The sequence below is a fragment of the Caretta caretta genome, chromosome 1 (assembly GCF_965140235.1).
Source record: "Caretta caretta isolate rCarCar2 chromosome 1, rCarCar1.hap1, whole genome shotgun sequence".
NCBI classification, from domain to species: Eukaryota; Metazoa; Chordata; order Testudines; family Cheloniidae; genus Caretta; species Caretta caretta.
In genome coordinates, this window is record NC_134206.1 from 261028142 (window position 1) to 261049487 (window position 21346).

General features: G+C 42.6%; 2 protein-coding genes across 6 annotated transcripts in view; one reads left to right on the forward strand and one right to left on the reverse strand.

Annotated features, from left to right (window-relative positions):
- ENTHD1 (ENTH domain containing 1) overlaps positions 1-15829 on the reverse strand; it is a 99510-nt gene extending 83681 nt beyond the window's left edge. The window contains exon 1 of one of the 2 annotated variants that reach the window (XR_012666374.1): positions 15726-15829. Coding sequence is in view for 1 of the 2 variants with exons in the window: in XM_048834638.2 (XP_048690595.2) it covers positions 3357-3449 (93 nt within the window). In the remaining variant the exon portion in view is untranslated. Of the gene's footprint in view, positions 1-3356; positions 3450-15725 lie in introns of those variants that run through there. The other variant, XM_048834638.2, reaches the window with a different exon arrangement.
- Positions 1-21346, forward strand: part of GRAP2 (GRB2 related adaptor protein 2) — a 63370-nt gene that overhangs the window by 15232 nt on the left and 26792 nt on the right. Inside the window, exons 1-2 of one of the 4 annotated variants that reach the window (XM_075124190.1) lie at positions 542-560; positions 5536-5608. The gene's annotated coding sequence lies outside the window, so the exon portion shown is untranslated. The other 3 variants (XM_048834656.2, XM_075124189.1, XM_048834667.2) reach the window with 3 other exon arrangements.

Sequence of the window (21346 nt, forward strand, 5' to 3'; positions counted from 1 at the left end):
CACACTGAAGTGGCTTCATACCGTCAAGGACAATAACAAAAAACTTCTTCAGTGGAGTTTAGCTCGCCAAGATTTTAATTTTAAGATACAACACATTTCAGGAGCTTCTAACAAAGTGGCTAATGCACTCTCCAGTAAAAGTTTCCCCAAATCAACTGGTTAAAATCGTCCTTAAAATGTGGAAAATATTGATAGTTTTTATGTAATCAGTAGTATATCTAGAGGTGCATGTGTCTTATTAACTGTTTTCTCCTAAAGCTCCAGAAAGAAATCACAGCCAGTGTGGTACAGGCTGTACAGCACTGTCTGTGATTTGTGGGGCGTGTCATAACCATACAGCTAAGGGTAGCCTAGAATTCCTCCTTACCTGTAAGGGGTTAAGAAGCTCAGATAACCTGGTTAGCACCTGACCAAAAGGACTAATGGGGAAAAAAGATACTTTCAAATCTGAGGGGGGGCGGGGTTTTGTTTCGGTGTGTTCTCTTGGGAAGCAGAGAAGCATCAGGTCAGAAAACTCCTTCTCCTATAAACCATCCTAAAAGTCTCTTAGATTACAAATTGTAAGTAAAAGCCCGGCAAGGCGTGTTACATTATCTTTTGTTCTGCTTGTAAATTTTTCCTTTGCTGGAGGGAGGTTTACTCCTGGTTTTTGTAACTTTAAAACTAAGCCTAGAGGAAATTCTGCTGTGTTTTTGAATCTTTTGTTACCCTGTAAAGTTATTTTCCATCCTGATTTTACAGAGGTGATTTTTACCTTTTTTTAAAATAAAATCCTTCTTTTAAAAACCTGACTGATTTCTCTATTGTCCTAAGACCCAGGGGTTTGGGTCTGCGATTACTTTGTAACCAATTGGTTAGGATATGATTCTCAAGCCTCCCCAGGAAAGGGGGTGTAAGGGCTTGGGGGAATAGGAACTCCAAGTGGTCCTTTCCCTAAATCTTTGTTAAATCACTTGGTGGTGGCAGCGTACCGTCCAAGGGCAAAGAATTTGTGCCTTGGGGAAGTTTTAACCTAAGCTGGTAAAAATAAGCTTAGGGGTTCTTTCATGTGGGTCCCCACATCTGTACCCTAGAGTTCAGAGTGGCGAGGGAACCCTGACAGCAGGATTTCTCTCCTGCCTTTGTGTCTTTCTTTGTTTTGGTGCACTGATGCACTGTGACAGTGGTTATATAGCAGCACATATTGATCTGTTTTTTACAAGTTGATTAGATAACACTATTAGAATCATAACCTGCTGGAGTTGAACACTTAGCACCAGTGCCTTTGTCCTCCTGGTGTGGGTCTCCCCACTCATCTTGATTTCTGTGGGGCTGGTCTTACTTTTGACATGGTGTTCTATGACTTCCAAGCTAGGCATGTAAGTTTGTTTGTTTGTTTGTTAAGGTGAATTTACTGATAGTGAAAGGTTCAAGAGTAACAGCTTGAAGTTTTCTATTCGCAGAACAGGAACAGCATGGGCAACATCAGTACAAACCTACAGCTCACATTAGATGTCAAGAAATATATTGGGGATACAAAAATCAATGCAATGCTGGGTCACGGCATCACAGTACAACATTTGGGGGCAACATTACATAGGACTCCTAGGTCTACATAATAAATATTATGCTTTTTAAAAATACCTAGAATTACTTATTTACTCAACACCCTGGATCATCTCTTAAAGAACAGTGTACCTGATTAAAACTATGTAACAATTATTTATTCATAATTGAACCCAGATCATTAAACTAAAATATATTCCTGCTAAAAATAGAAAACTTGATATGCACAATTTAATTTAAATAACATTAAAGCTAAACTGTACAGCCAGGAAATGAATAGTTAAGGACCACAAACTGGATGTAGCTGTGATTTTTTTTCTGTTTTTTTGTTGTTGTTTGTCAGTTCATATCATAAACATAATGTCATGTAAATGAAACTGTGCCTCATAGTTAGTCTTTTGTGCTACTAATCAAAAAATCAATATTTGGTTCTCGCATCCTGTCGCTCATTCCCTGAGCCAGCCATCTCTGGGATTAGTGTGTCTGTGCTACCACATGAAAGACACAGACTGATTTTGTCCAGATCTGCCGGATTGCTCCCAAACTCAGCAATGGCCGGGAGACCTAAGAGAACCTCACTTTAACCGTTGTTGGCATCTGGGAGGTTAGGCTGAGTGTAGCTCTGCAATAACTTATTTGGCCAAGCTATGAGCAGTGCTGATGAACCCTCAAAAGGGATTCCCATTTAGAAACTAGACCTAAAGCACAAGTGTAACAGTGAGTGCATGAAATCCAGAAATCTGGGGATCCCACTTCAGGAACTTTTATGATTTTATTTCAGTTTCACCAAATGATGATTTTTTTGGCTCACGGTCTACAAAAAAATGTGTATGTTTTAAATCCTGTTTTCAAACCATCAAGCCAACATCTCACTAGCAGGGAGAAACTTCTCCTTATGTCAGGTTATTCCATTAGTGCCTGCTGCAGGGTTTCTTTCACCTTCCTCTGGCACTGAAACAGCTGGTACTAGCTGCTGCCAGAGACAAGGTACTAGGCTAGGTGGACCATGGGTCTGATGATTCAATATGGCAGAAAGAGATCTTGGAATCGTTGTGGCTAGTTCTCTGAAAACCCACTCAATGTGCAGCAGCTGTCAAAAAAGCGAACAGAATGTTGGGAATCATTAAGAAAGGGATAGATAATAAGACCGAAAATATCATATTGCCCCTATATAAATCCATGGTACGCCCACATCTTGAATACTGTGTGCATATCTGGTCACCCCATCTCAAAAAGGATATATTGGAATTGGAAAAGGTTCAGAAAATGGCAACAAAAATTATTAGGGGCACAGAACAGCTTCTGTATGAGGAGCAATTAATAAGACTGGGACTTTTCACCTTGGAAAGGAGCCAACTAAGGGGGAATATGATAGAGGTCTATAAAATCATGGCTGGTGTGGAGAAAGTAAACAACACGAGAACTAGGGGTCACCAAATGAAATTAATAGGAGGCAGGTTTAAAACAAAAGGAAGTATTTTTTCACACACAGTCAACCTGTGGAACTCCTTGCCAGAGGATGTTGTGAAGGCCAAGACTATAACAGGAATCAAAAAAGAACTAGATAAGTTCATGGAGAGTAGGTCCATCAATGGCTATTAGCCAGAATGGGCAGGTATGGTGTCCTTAGCCTCTGTTTGCCAGAAGCTGAGAATGGGAGACAGGGATGGATCACCTGATAATTACCTGTTCTGTTCATTCTCTCTGGAGCACCTGGCATTGACCATTGTGGGAAGACAGGATACTGGCCTAGATGGACCTTTGGTCTGACCCAGTATGGCCGTTTCTACATTCTTATCTAGGTTCCATACCTGCCTGTAATAATGATGGTTTCCAGACACATCAGCAGGTGTCTTGCATGGAAGTTCAGCGAGAGCTGGCTTTGGATCCATTAAACCTGCCATTTAAGGGAGCCCATGGTTGACAGAACAACCCCCACTTGCAGGCAGATGGGTGTTACTACAGATGACCGCTCAGCTGGAGCTGTGCCAGGCCTTGTGCAGTAGGAGAGTTGTGGAACCAGAAGGGAGGGATTGAGGTGCGCTCCCCACTCCAGAAACAACCCCTGGGGTGGGGGGCAGCTCCTCACAATCCTAAATCCAGCCCCACTCCCAGGGGAGCGTAAGGCTAGACCTGCCAGTTCTCTGCAGTCAGTGGCTGCTCCCAGCAATGTGGCTCACTGAGAGGGTGGCTGTGAAGGCAGGCGACATCTAGGAGAGGGCAGCCACGGGGGGCTCCTGAACAGGGGATGCCCCCGCCTCCCCCAGACACACGACTGCAGGTAAAAACAGGACACAGCACATGACTCTCTCTAGCCCTGGAGATGCCCCAGCAGGGGCAAGACAAACTTTAAACAGGGAGAGACCCCGCCCCGCTCTCATTAACGAGTGGGGTTAAGTGGCTGAGGGCACCAGGGTTCATGTGCACATACAGGCCCAGGCAAAGGCTTCACATTGCTGGGCTTGCACCCCACCCTCATTACCTGAGGAAAACTTAGCAGTAGCGACCGGTAGGCATCGTTTTCCCACTTAAAATTCAAACTGCCATCAATCAGCTGCAAAGGCCCGCCTCTCCCTGTCCTCTTCCAATCAGAATGCTCGTACCCACTGTTCTTCCCTCATCTTGCATTCAAAGCGGCTGTCAATCACCTTCCAAGCCCCACCCCTTCGTCACATCCAATCAGAATTCTAGCTATTCCTCTGCCTTACCAGCCCTGGGAAACCTGCTGAAAGGAGCAGGGACTGCTCTGCCACATTTTGTAATGGTGGGGTGGGGAGGTGAGCATTTGACTGACACACCTTCAACTTCTGCTAGGCTCTGCGCCTTAATTTCAGCAATCAATAGATTTTCAGGCCTCCCTAATACAACAGGAAAGCTCTCCCCTGCCTTTTTTATGGTTTTATTTTTATACTTTTTTTTTAATCCATAAACATTTCACAGTCTAAACAAAGGTGAAATTCAAAGTTGCGGGGAGGCCGTAGCACCAACCTTGGATAGTCACTAGTGCTGCCTCCTCCAGATCTCAATCCCCTCATCCAGATTGTAGAATCATAGAATATCAGGGTTGGAAGGGACCTCAGGAGGTCATCTAGTTAATGCAATAACCTCTCCAAGTTAACGCAATAACCCCTCCCCCGAGTGTCTGAACTGATGTATTGATAAATGAATTAACACGTTTTCCCAACTAGACCGCCACTTACGGGAAATGAGAGCTTTGCACCCCCTTGCATGCAGCCAAAACACACATCCCAAGTCACACTCATTTCACAGGTTGCTAAAATCTCTTGGTCTATAGTGCTGCTTCTTTTCCACCCACCCACCCCTCTCACTGTGGTGTGCTCCCCCACCTCAGCGCTACCTATGAGTTCTCTCACTCTCTCTTAACGGAGACATATGCACATTCACACATACATGCACATGATGGACGATATCAACTTGAAGGGGGAGTTTTGGTGGTAGACATACCCACAGATTAGAATGCTAGTGACACTGTGGCTATCCCATTTGCCATGTTGTTGACTTGAATGAGAGGCGATCAGGCTAAATTTTAATAGCCCCACCTGGTTCAAAAAGGAGACTTGGGACCTGTCAGTCCTAAATTCAAACCCAAAGCAATAAATAGATCTTGGGGTGCACAGGAGAATGCATCAAATGCAACCAAAGCACAGAACTGCAGTAGCATTCACTAAAACTCCTATGATATAGGTTTAACCCAGGCAGTGAAAAAACAAAACCCATACTAAACTAACTAAGCTCCACGCCCCGGGCTGTGAGCTGTCATGTCTGCAAGTTCCTGCGTGGTTTGTGGTTTGCAGATGACTGCCTGATTGGCTGAACTTCATGGTGAAGAGAGGAGGGTGCACAGGGTGAAAGGTTTGAATGGCTCCAGAAGCATCTACCTTTGGGTAAGCGCTTAATCTGAAGACAAGAACCAGCTGGCTGTGTTGTTATGAAATGCAGGCTGTTCAATATCATTTTATTTCATCTTAGATTCTGCAAGTGTGGAATTATAACAACCAGAAGCAAAGCAAAGACTCTTTCTCAGCCTTCCCTACTCTGAAAGGTATGTGACTATTGCAACATTTGCTTTCAGTTCTTTAACAACAGACGGTGCCAGTTCAGGTGAGTCTGGGGCCCTTTGCAACATTATACAACTGACACCCCAGCGGCAAGGCCCAAGATTGTTTGTTTGTGCGTCTGCCACGCTTGCATCAAACTTCTAACCCTGCCAGTTTGGGGAGGGATGTGAACGTGTCCAGAACTGGTGTGTGTATTTGTTGAGAGTGTTGGAAGAATAAGGGCAGGAGATTTCCTTTAAATCAGAAGGGGAAAAAAACCTGCACTGTCTTTCAGTCAGGGCTGTGATAAAAGGGAAAACATCCAGATTCCCCAGGGGCTTAAAGTTATCTTGATAGAGCTCTCAGTCAGCACAAAGCAACTATTCTCTACAAAACACCACACTGGAGCATCCCGGGTGGGATAGGTCCCCCATGAGCTAGATGCCCCCTGCAGCCAGAGTTTTGGCACTATTGTCTGAACTGCCCCCACAAATAGAACATCCATGCTTTGTAGTATCCTATGTGACATGAGCTGGGAGACCCCAAACCGTACATCACAGAACCGCCATCATCATTGACAGCAAGGGCCACCTCAGCAAAGAAGCCAAGGCGTGAATGAGCCATTAAAATTCACCCCAAATTCTCACTCCTGATTCATTAGTTAATATTTGTAAAGCATTTTGGAGATTCAAAGTGCTGTAATTGCTACATACTGTATTTATTAAGAGACACTGTCCCTTCAGGACAGGGTTGAGGCACATGGTGATGGTAGTGTATGAGGAGAAAGTTCACGCTGCCTTGCCCATGTGGCTTGCCTATTCTGGGAACAGCTGGAGGACTTCAGCCTCCAAACTTTAATCCAGCATCTGTCATCAGAAGAAAAATTAATTTTAAAAAATTCCAACTGTCTTTTAGCACCAACAGTGGGAACAATTTTGTTATTTACATTTGTCTGGAAAAGAACGTTTCCCTATTGGCCAGGTTGCTGATAAATGAATGGTGTGGGGTACAGATGAAACGGATCAGGGTCTAGGTGTGGGGAAAGCACGTTCCTTATTATTAGAATGTAGGTCCAGGGAAGCAAAGCTCATCCCTGGCCCTCTAACACAGACCTGAGGTTTTCATTTACACTGACTTTAATTTGCGTTTCTAAAATCCAGCCTCAGCAATCACACCAGGTAAGGGAATTTAGGTAGGTTTGTGGGTACAGAACAGAGCTCTTGTGTCATAGTGCTAGCCACTGTGTGTTACTAGAGAGACAAGGTGGGTAAGGTAATACCTTTGATTGGACCAACTTCTCTTGTTCTTCTTCAGGTCTGTGTAAGCTTGAAAGTTCGTCTCTCACCAACAGAAGTTGGTCCAATAAAAGATATTACCTCACCCACCTTGTCTCCCTAATACCCTGGCACCAACACAGCTACAACAAGCCTCCTTACAACTATGTGTTACTATCATTTGTGTAAGTAGCAGAACAGGAAAGATTTGGACGGGAAGGCTAGGTGGACTATAGCCCCTCTAAATCTAATAGTATTTTATCTAGATGCTCTCTACTCCTTAAAATGATTCCGTTTGAGGGAAGTTCCTATGCAAGATAAAAATTGTCCCTCACTCTGCCAATTCAAAGTTTTGAATATCTCCCAGTATCCAGTGCCTCAGCTGCTCATCTCAGTTGTATGTCTTGCTGTTTTATTGCTTCTCTCTAGTTTTGTTACACTTTTAGCTGGAGGCAGTATCTTCTGACTCAGTTGTTATTTCTGGGCAGAATGAAAATAATTCTCCATCCCTTCTTCCCATTTCTTTCCTGGATAATGCCCCTATCCTTGAATTTTTCTGCCGGTTTAGATGTGTGTGATTCACATCCAAACATTGATTTCCCCTATCTACCCTCATATTACATCTCTGATGTACATAATCACTGGAAGTTAGCCACAGTAACCCAAACAGTGCCAAATGTGTTGCCATTCACATAGTCGTATTAGCTACTCTTGATCCTTCCAGATATTTGGGATTTTTTTTAACTGTGTTAAGACTACTGTCCTCCTCTCCCATTTTTCCTTCTCTCCAGGCCTTGGTTTAAAAGAAACCTAACTTGGCAGCCCACTTTCAGCTGATTAAAATGGTATATAGCGTATAATCATCATCATTTGCCTGACAGGAGGACCGTGCATGGCCGCAGACACAGTCCAAGCAATTTATATGCAGTCCCACAAATCCCATGATTTATTTCAGAATCTTTAATTTTGCAGCACACTTGACAGCTACAGAAAGGAGACTTTGCTCATCCAACTTAATTTTTCATCAGTTCTAGTAAATGTGCGTTTCCATTACCGTTACCCCTTAGTCCCAGTGGAGGCTATATTATAATAACACTTTGTACTCACTGTGTATGCTTTTTATCCTAAAATCTCCAAATGCTTTACAAAGGTGGGTAAATATTAATACCCCCCTTTGACAGATGAGGAAACTGAGGCACATAGCAGTGAAGTGGCTTGTCTAAGGACACACAGCAAATCGGTAGCCAGGCTGGGAACAGAATGCAGTGCCTGGACTCCTGATCTTGTTCTTTAACCACTAGACAATACTGCCTTATTTTACATTTTATATTAGTACTTTCATTTCAAATATTTTTTAAAAAATGTATTAGACATACATACAAATACAGATAGAATCTGCAGTGACGGTAGCTAGGCTAAAAATCACAAGGGCTGTTCCCCTCATAATTCAGGGCATAAACTGATCCCCTATGATATAGCTAGAGGAACATTCCAGTGTTTGATGCCTTATTCAAATATTTCTGACTTTGGTCACTGTTGGAGATGGGTTACTGGGCTAGATGGACCGATATCTGTTCTGGTACAGCTATTGCTTGTGTTCTCATTACTGCAGATGGGTAGCTGGGAGGGGGATGCATGTTTTTGCCATGGCTCTAGCCCAGCTCCTTGTCTCTGAAGTAGAGTCACTGTAAACACTGTTTCTAGAGGATGTTAAAAATAAATGAGAGAGATAGAGAGAATGATTTTGAAAGAGTCTGATTTTTTTGGGAGGGGGTAAACTTTTTTAAAATTATTCTGCAGAGTAGAGGCCCATGCTGTGCACCATTTAACTACTGTCTAACTAGAGGCAGTTAACTTCTGAGGAACAGGTTTGTTAAGAATGGCCAAATTATGAGGGCATTGACCTGTGAAGGTTAAGTCTAAGAAATGTTATCTGATGAGAGGAAATTATCATAATGCCTAAACTCCAAACTGAAAACCTGGTTTCATTCTCTTATGGCTGTATAGATGTGTCTCCCCCGCACCTTGTGCCACAGTGTCTTGGGCCTCTCGGCCGCACAATGAGCCCCTTGCAGCCCTGCTATCAGCACTGCCCTAACCCCAACCTCTACCTCGCACAACCATAAAAATAAAAATAGACAAAAATGGGGAGGGGGGATATTTAAATTGTCAAAATTACAATAAAAATCAAATTCTGCCAAGCCTAATAATAATGACTAGGGAAGCCATTTTGAGCTGGAGGATTCCCTGTGTCTCCACACTCTGGTGAAGAGCTTTTATAGTTTTATGCACTTTCCGAAGACTTATGGGGACATTTGGCGAGGTACCATGGTGGTAACCAAAGTTTTAGCTCTTTTAGGTACATTGTGAATTCATTAGGTAGGATCTGGTCAGTCCTTGAATGAGGAAACATCCAAGGAAACCCCAGCACTTCAGGAAATGGTGTTAATGACTTTGTGTAACTGGCACATTTTCCTCCAAGTCACTACTGGACTGAGTCCCCAAACATCTTTCTTTCAAATGAGGGATAGAACTGAAGGTCACCTATGATTATCAAATATCCCTTAGCCCTGTACATAAGAATTAAAGTGTTAATCGATTTTCATGGCCAGATTTCAATTTAAATAATTACATTCTGAGTATCTAACATTTTAGTTTGATAGAGGCATTTGTTACTTCTGCTCTTATACTGCTGTGTGCTGCCAAAGAGCTGCTGTGTTCCACCCCAGGTAGAACGATATGAGCACAGATGGGAAAAGAGGTTCCAATGCAGGGTGCAACTAATTCTCTGTCAGTCACTTGCAGCCTCAGAGAGGGTGTTTTGAGGTGGAGGTAGTGGTCAGGGGACATGGCCAACATGTTGTAGCATGTATGCTGTCTGTCTCAGCTGCCCTACATCTTGGTCAGATTACTTTTAGCAGGAATAATCTTGCATAATAGGTATCAGGAGGGTACTAGTCCATGACAGGAAAAATGTCCACACAAATGCTGCCTAAGTTTGCAGCCCATCGGTGCCACAAAAATATGTAGGGCCTGAATTTAATCCATCATTTGTAAAAATGCTTTGGGGTCTGTCAGGATGAAAGGTGATTTTTCTAATATTATTATTATTTTATTCATTATTGTTATAATCCACCCACTCAAATGCCTCTGCATTTTTATTTTAAATTGTTTCTTTAGCTTTGGGACACAAGGGGATTTTTACAAGGATGTTTTCTGACTCAGTATAAACAACAGCTGAGCCCACATTTTCAAAATTGACCACTAATTTGGGGTATCTCACATTTTGGTGACCAGCCTTAAACACCTTGGGCTGATTTTCAGAAGGGCTGAGTACCTGCAGCTCCCACTGACCATCTGGAAGGGTGGCGCTCAACACTTGAGCAAAGTCCAAGTTGTCTCAGGTGGAACAACTCAGAAATATGGTACCCAAAGTCAGTGACTGCTTTTGGAGCTTTTGGCTTTGATATATGCTGCACAGATTGTTACCTTTGTTTATAAAAACTAATTTGAAATAGCTTCAGATTTTAAAAAAATGCCTGCGAGATAATCACTTACAGCATGTTATACATGCTATTGAAATTGACCATTGCACCTTTCCATATCTTGTGGCAGATAAATTAGGACAGTGTGGAAGAAATGGCATTAGAAAAGAGGAGAATTGAGACTAGTGTACAGTAAGAGTAGGTCTGGGTTTTTTTCCTTCTAGATTGCAGAAGTGCAATACTGTAGATGTTTTTAGATGTATTGCCTTTGGATGAAATTCACTCCGGTGTCAGGAACCAACATAAGTTCTATTTGCCACTGAAGTACCACTAAACCCTATTTTGTCACTGAAATGTCACTTAAATGGCCCATGGCCCTTGTGCTCGTTCACTGTAGAAGAGTGAATTTCACCCAGGCAGCATTTCTAAGACTCACTGCTAGTCTGTTCAGAGAGCCACTTGTTTGCGGTGTTGCTGTAGCTGTGTTGGTCCCATGATATTAGCGAGACAAGGTAGGTGAGGTAATATCTTTTATTGGACCAACTTCTGTTGGTGAAAGAGACAAACTTTTGAGCTTACACAGAGCTCTTCTTCAGAGAGTCCCTTGCAGCTATCCTGCTGCAGAGACCTTACCATATTTGCGATGCATCTTGAAAGGTACAGGCTGCTCTGCTTCTAAAGTTTGCAGCTCCGGAGGCTCCTTCCTGCAGACTTTGTAAAGTAAATGAGACAGGGCCACCTGGTGGTGTCTAGTCAAATAGTTTCCCATGCTGGATTTTCCTTTTTTCTTTCAAAAACCCGTAAGAAATTCATATATATGAAAAGAGTGTTAAGCATTCAAACGTCAGGAAATAGTAACCAAAACTTTAGCCTCTTGTTCATATGCTGTATAATAGCATGTAATTGTGTCACTGAAGGCTAGTTCTCAAATAATACAATATAACTTCATACAGTGTTTTACAGCCTTGTAAAGTGCATCTCATAAGGTGCACACTGAAAAGAACACTTGCCGCATTTATTGCACATCTTGTATATAAATGACTTTCAGGGAATTTTTTTGTTTTAAATTTATTATTTTTATTACAGCAGTGCCTATGGACTGATCAAGAATGGAGTCCCATTGTGCTCGGCACTGAGCAAGCACGGGGGCAAATCCTCAGTTGTTGTAAATTATCATAGCTCCGTTGAACTAGCCCCATAGAGTAGTGGACAATCCCTGTCCCAAAGAGCTTGCAGTCTAAATAGACAAGATAAAAACCGGAAGGGGATAGGGATAGACCACAAAAGTAGAATTAACAGTGTGGTGGACTGCAAATGTCCTGTTAGTTTCATGATTTGCTTTGTTTTAATGTTTTTGTTTGGGAGGGTTGTTCAGAGGGGACTCTGTCAAACACAGAGCACTACAGAGTAGCAGAAGATGCTATGCATAAGTGATAGAAAAAATGTATGATATTTTGTTTTATTATTTGAGAACTAGTGTATGATCACCTAACTATATTGCAATTCATATGCACAAGGCACTAGAATTAAGGTCACACATACCCATTGGTGAACATGTGGACAAAGACTGAGTAAATGGGTTTTGCTCGTATAACTGAGGGAGCAGGGCGGGGGGCAGAAACCTTACCCCATAAAGGAAATAACGCTCAGGGCATGCATACAGCTGGGTCACATCAGGCTATTGCTGACTATGTGGTAAAGTAGCAGACGCGGTTCTTTGTCCTTGTGGATTTATTCTATGGGTGGCTCCATTGGTCATTTTCCCCCCAACATACCCATTTTTGCCCCCTAAGTGTTGCCTGTGCGTTCTCATGCAAGGTGCACGTGGCTGTGTGGTGTTCCCCTCTGGGGAGACTCCACTGGTTTAATCGCCAGCATGATAGAAATGCAGAGTTCCCACTGCTTTAAGGCCTTTATGTGCCTGTTGGACTTATTAATATGGCTGTGTGTTTCTCTAACTGTGATAACCTACTGGAATTGGATTTACATCTTATTCCACTTTATCTGTGGTACAAAGCCAATACAAGCATAGTCTTGTTTGCTGGTCTGCATTAACAATGAATTAATGTTTCTTGCTGCCACCCAAATAAATAAAAGAATATAGTTTTTAGACTTCCTGAACCTGAACTTCATGTGCCCTTTTACCAGTTTTATTTAATAGGATGCAGTCATCTTAAATTAAGCCCAATGTTTAGATGTGGGGAAAGTGGAGGTTATGAAACTTAATATCAGAAGGAATGGCATGAATGTATATTTTAATTTCAATTAAAACCATTTTATTTTTGGATTTAAATACCCCCCTGCAGCGCTGTGAACCCAAACAGCAGCATTGAGCAAAAATGATTATACCCAGAGTAGAAACGACCAGGCTGAGTTCACTGAGCTAGCTTAATGAAATGCAGATTAAATAAACTGCAGGATTGGTGAAAAAAACACTAAGACTTTTAACGATATTTAAGTCTTAACAACGTGAAATGATATCAGTTACCAAGAGATTTTTAAAATAACAATAATGTCTATCTTGACAGTGTCCTTTGCCCACAGAGCACGTTTCAAGTCTATTGCGGTGTCCCTGCAACTGTTGCTGCAGGCACAAACACATTCTAAGCTCTGTGCAAAAATTGATGTGGCTGTTTCTAGCCTGAGGCAGGATGCCAGTGCTCTGCCCAATCCTCACCATCCCTGCCCTGCCCGATCTGTTTGTGATCTAATCTCTTGGAGAACGAGTCCATGGACTTCCACTGATGAGTTATTCTTCCCAATAATATTTTCCTTCTCTTCTTGTGACATATCCTTGATTAGACTCAAATAAGTATCTTTTCCACTCACCTCCTCCACCCTTTGAAATTATTTCCTATGCAGTATTTCAACAAAGTCTTCATCTCCACTTTATTGATTACTTTTTTAAATTGGTACTCATTCAATTTTTTGGCCAGAATTTCAAACCTGGGGGCCTAAAGTTAGGTTCCTAAACCCATATTTAGGCCCCTGATTAAAAGTGACTTGATTTTCAAAGGTGCTGAATGCCCACGGCTCCAGTGGACATCAGTGTGAGCTGCAGGGGATCAGCACCTCAGGAACTCAAGCCACTTTGTTTTAGGAATCTAAATATGAATTTAGGAGCCTAAACTTAGGTCAGATTTGAAAATATTGGCCTTTATCCTTTCCTCAGCTGTCTTTAAATAGATTCCCATTGAATGTTCAGTTGGCTCCAGATTTCAATGGGAGTTAGATGCCTAAACACCTTTGAGGATCAGGCCATAATGCCTGTAATCCTGTTCATGGTAATACATACACACACACATCCACTGTCCTCCATGTCACAGGCCAATTCATATGCAAACTCTCAGACCTGTGCTTATACGGGCAACACACAGCACACCTCACACTAATGCACACTCGGAGCACCCCTACTCTCCTATTCATGTACGCAGCACTTTGGCTCATAATTACGTGTGAAGTTCATTTATAAGCAAATTCACAGATGCACACTCATGCTCAGACATACATGCATAACAGAACAGTTGTTCACACACCCAGAGGCAACATCAAAGTCACGTACTGGTACTCTCACACAAACAGATGCCCTTGCAAGCTCCCATTCTCATACATGCATCAAGTCATGCCTTAGTTGGTATCTCCTATGTGTCTTGCATACATATTCTGTAACAGATAATGTCAATCTTTTTCTTCCCGTTCTGTTTAACGTGCAAATGTGGTAGCACATCAAGATTAGAAATAAATGTAGCGGAATGACTTCAGTCAACCTGAAATGTCAAATGACTCATTCACACCCTTTAAGCAGAGTTCCCTCTTTTGCCACATGCATTCTATTAAATAGGGTTGGAGACCTTGTGGTTCCCTGGTACAGAGCAGCAAATGATCATTTTCTCACAGATAGGGTAAATTAGCAATTATATCTGTATATTATGCAGGGGTTGCAGACAAGGCTTCAGCTAAACTGGCTGCTGTGATGGTTGCAACATCACTGCTCATGCTGTGGGAATGAGAATCATGGAATCTCCAAGGCCTGTCTCTATTCAGAAGTTGACCTGGCTTAAGGATTTATCCATACATGGAATGATTCCAGAATAGCTGTTCAAAACTAACTCCACATGTGAACACTCTTATTGATCTTTAAATTCACACCCTCCCTTAATCCAAATTAAATTTCAAGTGTAGACAAGCCCTAAATCATTGCCATGCTTTTAGTTAAATTGATGTAATTTCTGTGTGTGGACAAATCACAAGAATAGTAACAAGACAGTATCCACGTTTACCTTCTGGTCGAAAATAAACTTAATTCCTTCTTGGAGCTGCACCTTTAATTTTAAAAAATCCATTATTGTACTTAATTACTTTAAAAACCCTGCACAAGCATTCGCACATGCAAAAGCACTCTCACAGGGCTTGATTCTAATTTCAACATACGGCCCTGTTACACCACTCTGGCATTCTAACGGAGCCTATTCTTAAATGAGAATCAAGCCGTCAGCGTATATTAAAGACAAAAAGCAGTGTAAATGTAACACTGAGGTTGAGAGTGTAAATACAAAAGTCAGAACGTTCATAAATTAAGGTTCCGACAGAAACATTAATTCTTGGCACGCATCTATAGTAGCCATTTTAGTTGCTGTTTTTGCAGTTCAGTGTGCTTCTTTGTATACAGAGTGGATCAAATTCAGGTCTCAGAACAAATGTCACTGAGAGCAGAAATTGGCCTTGTATGTACAATGTTGCCAAGTTAACATTGCTATTATGAACCTTAATTATGGGATTTCCTATACTTGTGCTAAATTCTCATACTTAACTTTGTATTGACTTAGGTTGTGGTATTTAATCTTATTTTAACTGTTATGTTAAAGATTAAAGAAGAAAGGATGAACTATAAGGAAAAAAGGTGAAAGAAAAAGAGAGAGCTATGCAATAATAAACCACAGCTTGTACAGTCAGAGGCAATTTAGTGCAGAAATAGACCTACAGTTAAAAGGATAAAGAAATGCTACACTTCCTTATTGTGTTAACTGTGCTTCCACTTTTGTGCAAAATTATATCTGCTGCCACAGACTGTAATTTTAGTTGCAGAGTTACAGGTTTTTCACAGTTGTCTGTGTTGCCAAACTGAATCTTATGCAAAAGTAAGGAAAATAGCAGTTACCTTACTGATATCATTCTGCTTCCCATTTTACACAAAATTGTGTCTGCTGGCATGGCGAAGCACATGCAGTAACTGACTTGAAATGCAGTTACATGTGCCTGTCTATATTAGCAGATTTTCATGCCATATTGTTCAGACATGTCATAGTCATGCATTCCTATATATCATGCTGCAGTAGAAATACAGAATACAAAATTTGTCTTACCAGATCAGACAATTGATTTATAATGCCCAGCATTGTATTTTGTACCCAGTCAGTTGTAGATGGTGACGAGAATTATTTCCTGACCCTCATGGAGATCAACTTATGCTCTGAAAACATAAAATATGATTATCCTTATTTTAGCATACCTAATTACAGATATTATTATTGGTTATAAAATAGAGACACAGACACAGTAAGGATACCATCCATGCACACATACAGTGCATATGCAGGTACAGACATATAGGCCAGAATTTTCAAAATTAGCAGTTCTCAGTTAGCACCAGAATAAGTGGCTATATTTTCAGAAGAGTATAGCATGCTGGGTGCTGAGCTCTTTATCTATCCACAGGTGTCACAATGGCAACTACTGGGTATTGAACACTTTTGAAAATTTGTTCCATATTTAAGTGCCTAAATAGGAGCTGAGCTCTTTTTAAAATCTGGACCCAATTATAGGTGCTTGAAATCTTTTGAAAATCTGGCCCATATGGTCAGATCCTGAGTCCTACTCTGGCTGCTTTGCACCATGCCAGCAGCACAAAGAAGCTCTAATGCTAGTGCTTCTGGCCCCTGAAGGATTTTCTCTGGGTTGGGGAATCCTTGTGAGGTGTAGCATCACCTTTGACACCCTCCATCCCAGCCTCTGATATAAGGAGCATAGGAAGAATGCTTCTATGTTCACCTGGTCACTGCTTGCCAGAATGGCCATTTGGAGCAGCTGTGTTTTAGAGCAGCCCTGGGGCTGGTCTAAATGTACATTGGGCTCACATGTACACTGGAGACTGGATTTGTGCTAATTAGCCCCAGGATCTACAGCAGTGGTGGGCAACCTGCTGCCAGCGGGCCGCACATGACCTGTTAGGGTAATCCACTGGCAGGCCTCCAGACAGTTTGTTTACATTTACACGGCTGCCCACAGCCCCTAGTGGCTCCCAGCTCTCGCCCACAGCTCCCCAGGGACGTACTGGCCGCTGCTTCCCACAGCTTCCACTGGCCAGGAACGGCAAACCGTGGCCACTAGGAGCTGCAGGCGGCCGTGTAAATGTAATCAAACTGTCTGGTGGCCTGCCAGCGGATTGGCCTGACAGGCTGTGTGTGGCCCGTGGGCCGCAGGTTGCCCATCACTCATCTACAGAGTGCAAAGATGACACCTTTCATCCCCTGGATTTCAGTCTTGTGCCACTGATCAGTCAGAGCAGAGGCTGTGGCCCTTAGAGTATATACACATGTATGCAAATCCACATATGCATGACATGTATACATACAAAAGCAAACTCAGACGTGCATTCATGCACTTACACAGTATTTCCTTACACATATCCATATGTACTCAGACATATATGCAGTTATTTCCACACTCGTGGCCTAACTGCAAACTGTATAAGTGCAAACACCATACATACAAAAGCAGATTTACATGTGTGCAGAGCACAAGTACAAATGCGTGCACATTCACGCACCAAAGCACGTGATTAATATTCAGCTAACACTGACTTGCATTAAAATACATACCAGTCCATACTAAAACTTACAAAGAGCCACGAGAAGAATTGAGAGGCAGTTAACTAGATAAGTTACGATGAGATCAAAAAACCTTTAGAGACAATGAAGTGGCTACATTTTTCATACTTTATGTATTTATGTGGGGGGTTAGTGGGGGAAGCTTGTCAATTTTCCAGAAAGAGATCAGTCAGAATATATTCATATCACACAGCATTCCTCAAGTGCCTGCTCTTCAGGAGCAGTCAGGGAAAATTCATTCTGTACGAAGTTGTTAATGGGGGCTGCATTAGCAGCCCCTTATTGCTCTGTCTGATAGAGAGACAGCATGTTCGCCGTTGCAATTCCAGAGCCCTGATCACGGCAGATTAGGGGTGCATTGTCTGGCTACTTAATCAAGCGAGTTAAAATATATTTATCATGATTAAAGGGGCGAAGCAGGGTGGGGGGAGCAGAAAAGGAGGGAGACCTCACCCTTCCCTTGCTTCAGCTGGAGGCTCAACAAAGTCTAATGAATCAGGGATCATCAGGGATCATTTCAACCCTGGAATGGAATGTGTGCTTGCGTGCACTGGGCTTGGGTTCAGAGCACCAAAGAAGACTGTCTCTCACTCTGTCTCTCTCCAGCAACAGCTAGGGAGGAAAATCAGCCGCCCGTGCAGCACATTTTGATTTTGGCCTGGTGGCCAGGCCGCCCCCGCTTAGCTTATCTGCAGTTCAAATGGATATCTGGGAATACGGCAGTGACAGGATCAACTATCATCATCATTGCTTGGATATGTGAGTCTGTCATTGGTACGAGTGTCATGTTTATCTTTCATTGCAAGCACGGGGCACCTTTTGCACCAGGCTCTGGGACTTTAGAAGGGGGGGCTTCCTTCCTTGTCAGCAGCATCACCTCCCTCTCCCCTTCCACCCATCTGCTGCAGATATTTTTCACATTTTGAGCAGTAAATGAAAGAGTATTTTAAAACCACAGGGCCAGATCTTCAGCTGGTATAACTCAGCATAGCCCATAGACTTCAACAGAGCTATACCAGCTAAAGATGAGGGTTTGTTTTTTAATCAGTCTTGCTTGAATGTAGAGTATGAACCTGTGAAAAATCATCAGGATTTCTGAGCAGAACTCATACTCCAGAAGCCACAGATCCCAGTGCTGCGCCAAGCTGACCTGTCTGGCATTGATGTTGCATTGTAGTCAGCTAAATATTAGGACAGAGCTGGAAGATTTGGTGGCATGGTGGGTGTATTTCACTCATCATTTATGTAGAGAATTACCTGGCACAGCAGGCCTGGTTTGCCTAGGTGTGTTCAAAGCATTAGGCAGCTGGTGCAACACGCTGGCTTGTGTCTGGACTATTAGGCAGCACTGAAGCAGTTCAGTGAAGCTAAGAGAAATATAGAAGGATGGTTGGGACCTAAAGGATTAGGCAGAAAAGGGCCCAAACATCCCATTCTCCATTGTAGTCAGTTGCTGCCTCCTCCTCAGCTGATCCCCACTCAGTTTTGCCACAGTTCAGTTTTTGTGATCTCACAATTGCTTCCAAGGTGCTAAGCTGTGGTGTCACGCGCATGGTTCAGTGCAATCACCTTACGAATGCAGGAGGAGGACATAACTGATTAGCATGGATAAAGCTGCTAGTGAAACACTCATAACTCAGTCATCTGCTGTGAGGGGAAGGGAAACGTAGAAGAGGAACTTGGCAGGATCAGCGGGATGGAGAGAAAATATTTCATCTTGTGATGTTTGTCAATGGTTTGAAATATGTTCCTCTACTTGCATTTAAAAATGAAAGCAGAGGAACATAGCAACATTTTATTGTAAAACAAAAATCCCTCCAACATACCAACATGCTCTTCAATTGGAATGGCAGATGATATATTTTGAGGTGGATTAACAGAGGAGTGGGGAGGGGCCACACAACTGGGATAGCAAATTGCTCTGCAGTTCAGGATTAAGGCCTTGTCTACATACAAAAGTTGTACCATAGTTATACTGGTATAGTTACCGTTCTAGAACCCCCACCCCAGCACCCTCCCCCCACTGTGGATGCAGTTATACTGATATAAAGGTGCTTATACAGTTATAGCTTGTTCCTGTATGGGGAGGGATGCCACGCCCCTAAATAGCATAGTTTATACCAGCAACAAAGTTTTGCATAGACAAGGCCTTTGTCGTATCAGCCAAACTGAATGTGGGTTATGAGTGTGATGGTGACAGGTCAGGACTAGAATAGCAGGGGATGTTTGTACTTAAGGATCATGGTGCATTGACTGAGCTGTTTGAGAATCCTAGGACTTGACCAGGCAGGAGTGCTTGCAGGTGAAGAATGAGGGGCAGGGTTTTCAGGGCAGAAAGAACCTAAATAGCAGGAGGTGCCACAGATCTGGGCTGAAGTGTATTGGTGGAGCTCTTCAGAGAAGTTTGAATAACATCACCTGCTCTGTGCACTTGCTCCCCGACTGCAAAAATAACTGTCCGTTAATGACTTGTCACTGCAGACAGCCTAGCCAGCCATCCTTGGAAAGGGAATTTGCGAGAGAGGATGAACTGCCATGTATGGAACACATCTGATCATGGGACAGGAATAGATGGGAGATCAGGAGAAGCTGGACAGCTCCCATTCATATCTTTCAGCTGTATGTGGATTTGCAACTTGATGTTCCAGCATCCACTGCTGATGAATTATTATTCACTACAGTACATGACAACTGAGAATTCTCCTCATTTCCAAGCTTCCATCCACTTACCCTCCTCCTCTATTTCTTGACAGTGTTGCTTCCCTGAGGCTAGCTAATTAAGGATGGGGGTGACCCAGTTTAGTTTAAAAGCACACAAAACCGGAACCGAACCAAATCAATTAACCTTTCCCAGAACATCAGATAAAACCATTTGGCATTTGGAAAAGGTCTTAATTTCTTTGACAGTAAAAAAAAAAATCTTTCATTTTTGTGATTGCTCCTGTGCTTCCTGGCTAGAAAGTGCAACTGCTGAAATGCCATGAAAAAGCTTCTTCACCTGACATTGCAGTCCCATCCAGAAGCAAGAGATGATGAAAATGTTGTGATAAAGCCTGTTTTTATGAGATTGCCAACCCCCTTTTGCATACTCAGTTAGTTTGGATCATTCAGATAAGCACCCAAATAGATGCAAGTGTATCAGAATAATAGTTTTTCAACATAGGATTTTCCAGAATGGCTCACACCCATAATCCATCTATCTTGTCTGTGACAGTGGCCAGCACCAGACGTTTCAGAGGAAGATGTAAGAACCCCACAGTAGGCAGATGTGGGATAATCTGTCCCGCACAATAGGTCTCATCCTGGTGTTCATTATTATTATTTATTTATTATTTATTTGCATTGTGGTAGTGCCTGGGATCCCTAGTCATGGACCTCTATTGTGCAAGGCACTGTACAAATTAGCTAAGCCCCAGAAGAATGCAGCTTAATATCCCTTCCAAAAAAGGTTGTTACCCTTAATTATAACTCTGGAGAGTTTCATGACCTTTAAATGTTCATCTCTCTCTAGAATTAAGACTAGGGAGTGTAATCCACAGGGGGAAAGGTTTAACATCTAAGGACAAGGGTGGCAAACCCTAGAAGGGAGCCCTACAGTGAAGGAATCTCTAGGCAATCAGGGAGGAGAGCCGCTTCCTGTTTCTCTCCTTGTTGGGAGTTTGCCACCACCAGCTCATTTTCATTTTTATTTATGGCGTAGAAAGCCATTTTGTTTTATGGCTAGACAGTAAAGACATTTGAAAGCAGGACATTTCCATGGAGTGTTTTGGCTGGCTAACAGAAAGCCAGACAATTTTTTTTACATTGCCAGACAGCCGGGGTGAGTGACTGCTCACAGCGGGTCTCTCAATGGGGCACCGATTAGGTCCCACAGCAGTAAACAAACAGCTCACTCAATTTTGTAACATATTCTCTCAATCTCTCAGGCCATTCACAGGGCAGGAAAATTAATGTAGCGTAGAACAGAGAATATGGTGAGAGCAGATATGGAACCAGCCCAAAAGGGGGCTTGAGCTATTGGTGATGCATAGAAATGGCCATTGGTGAAATCTTCCACAGTATGAGATGGACAGACTGGTGTGTACAGTGTGAATTCG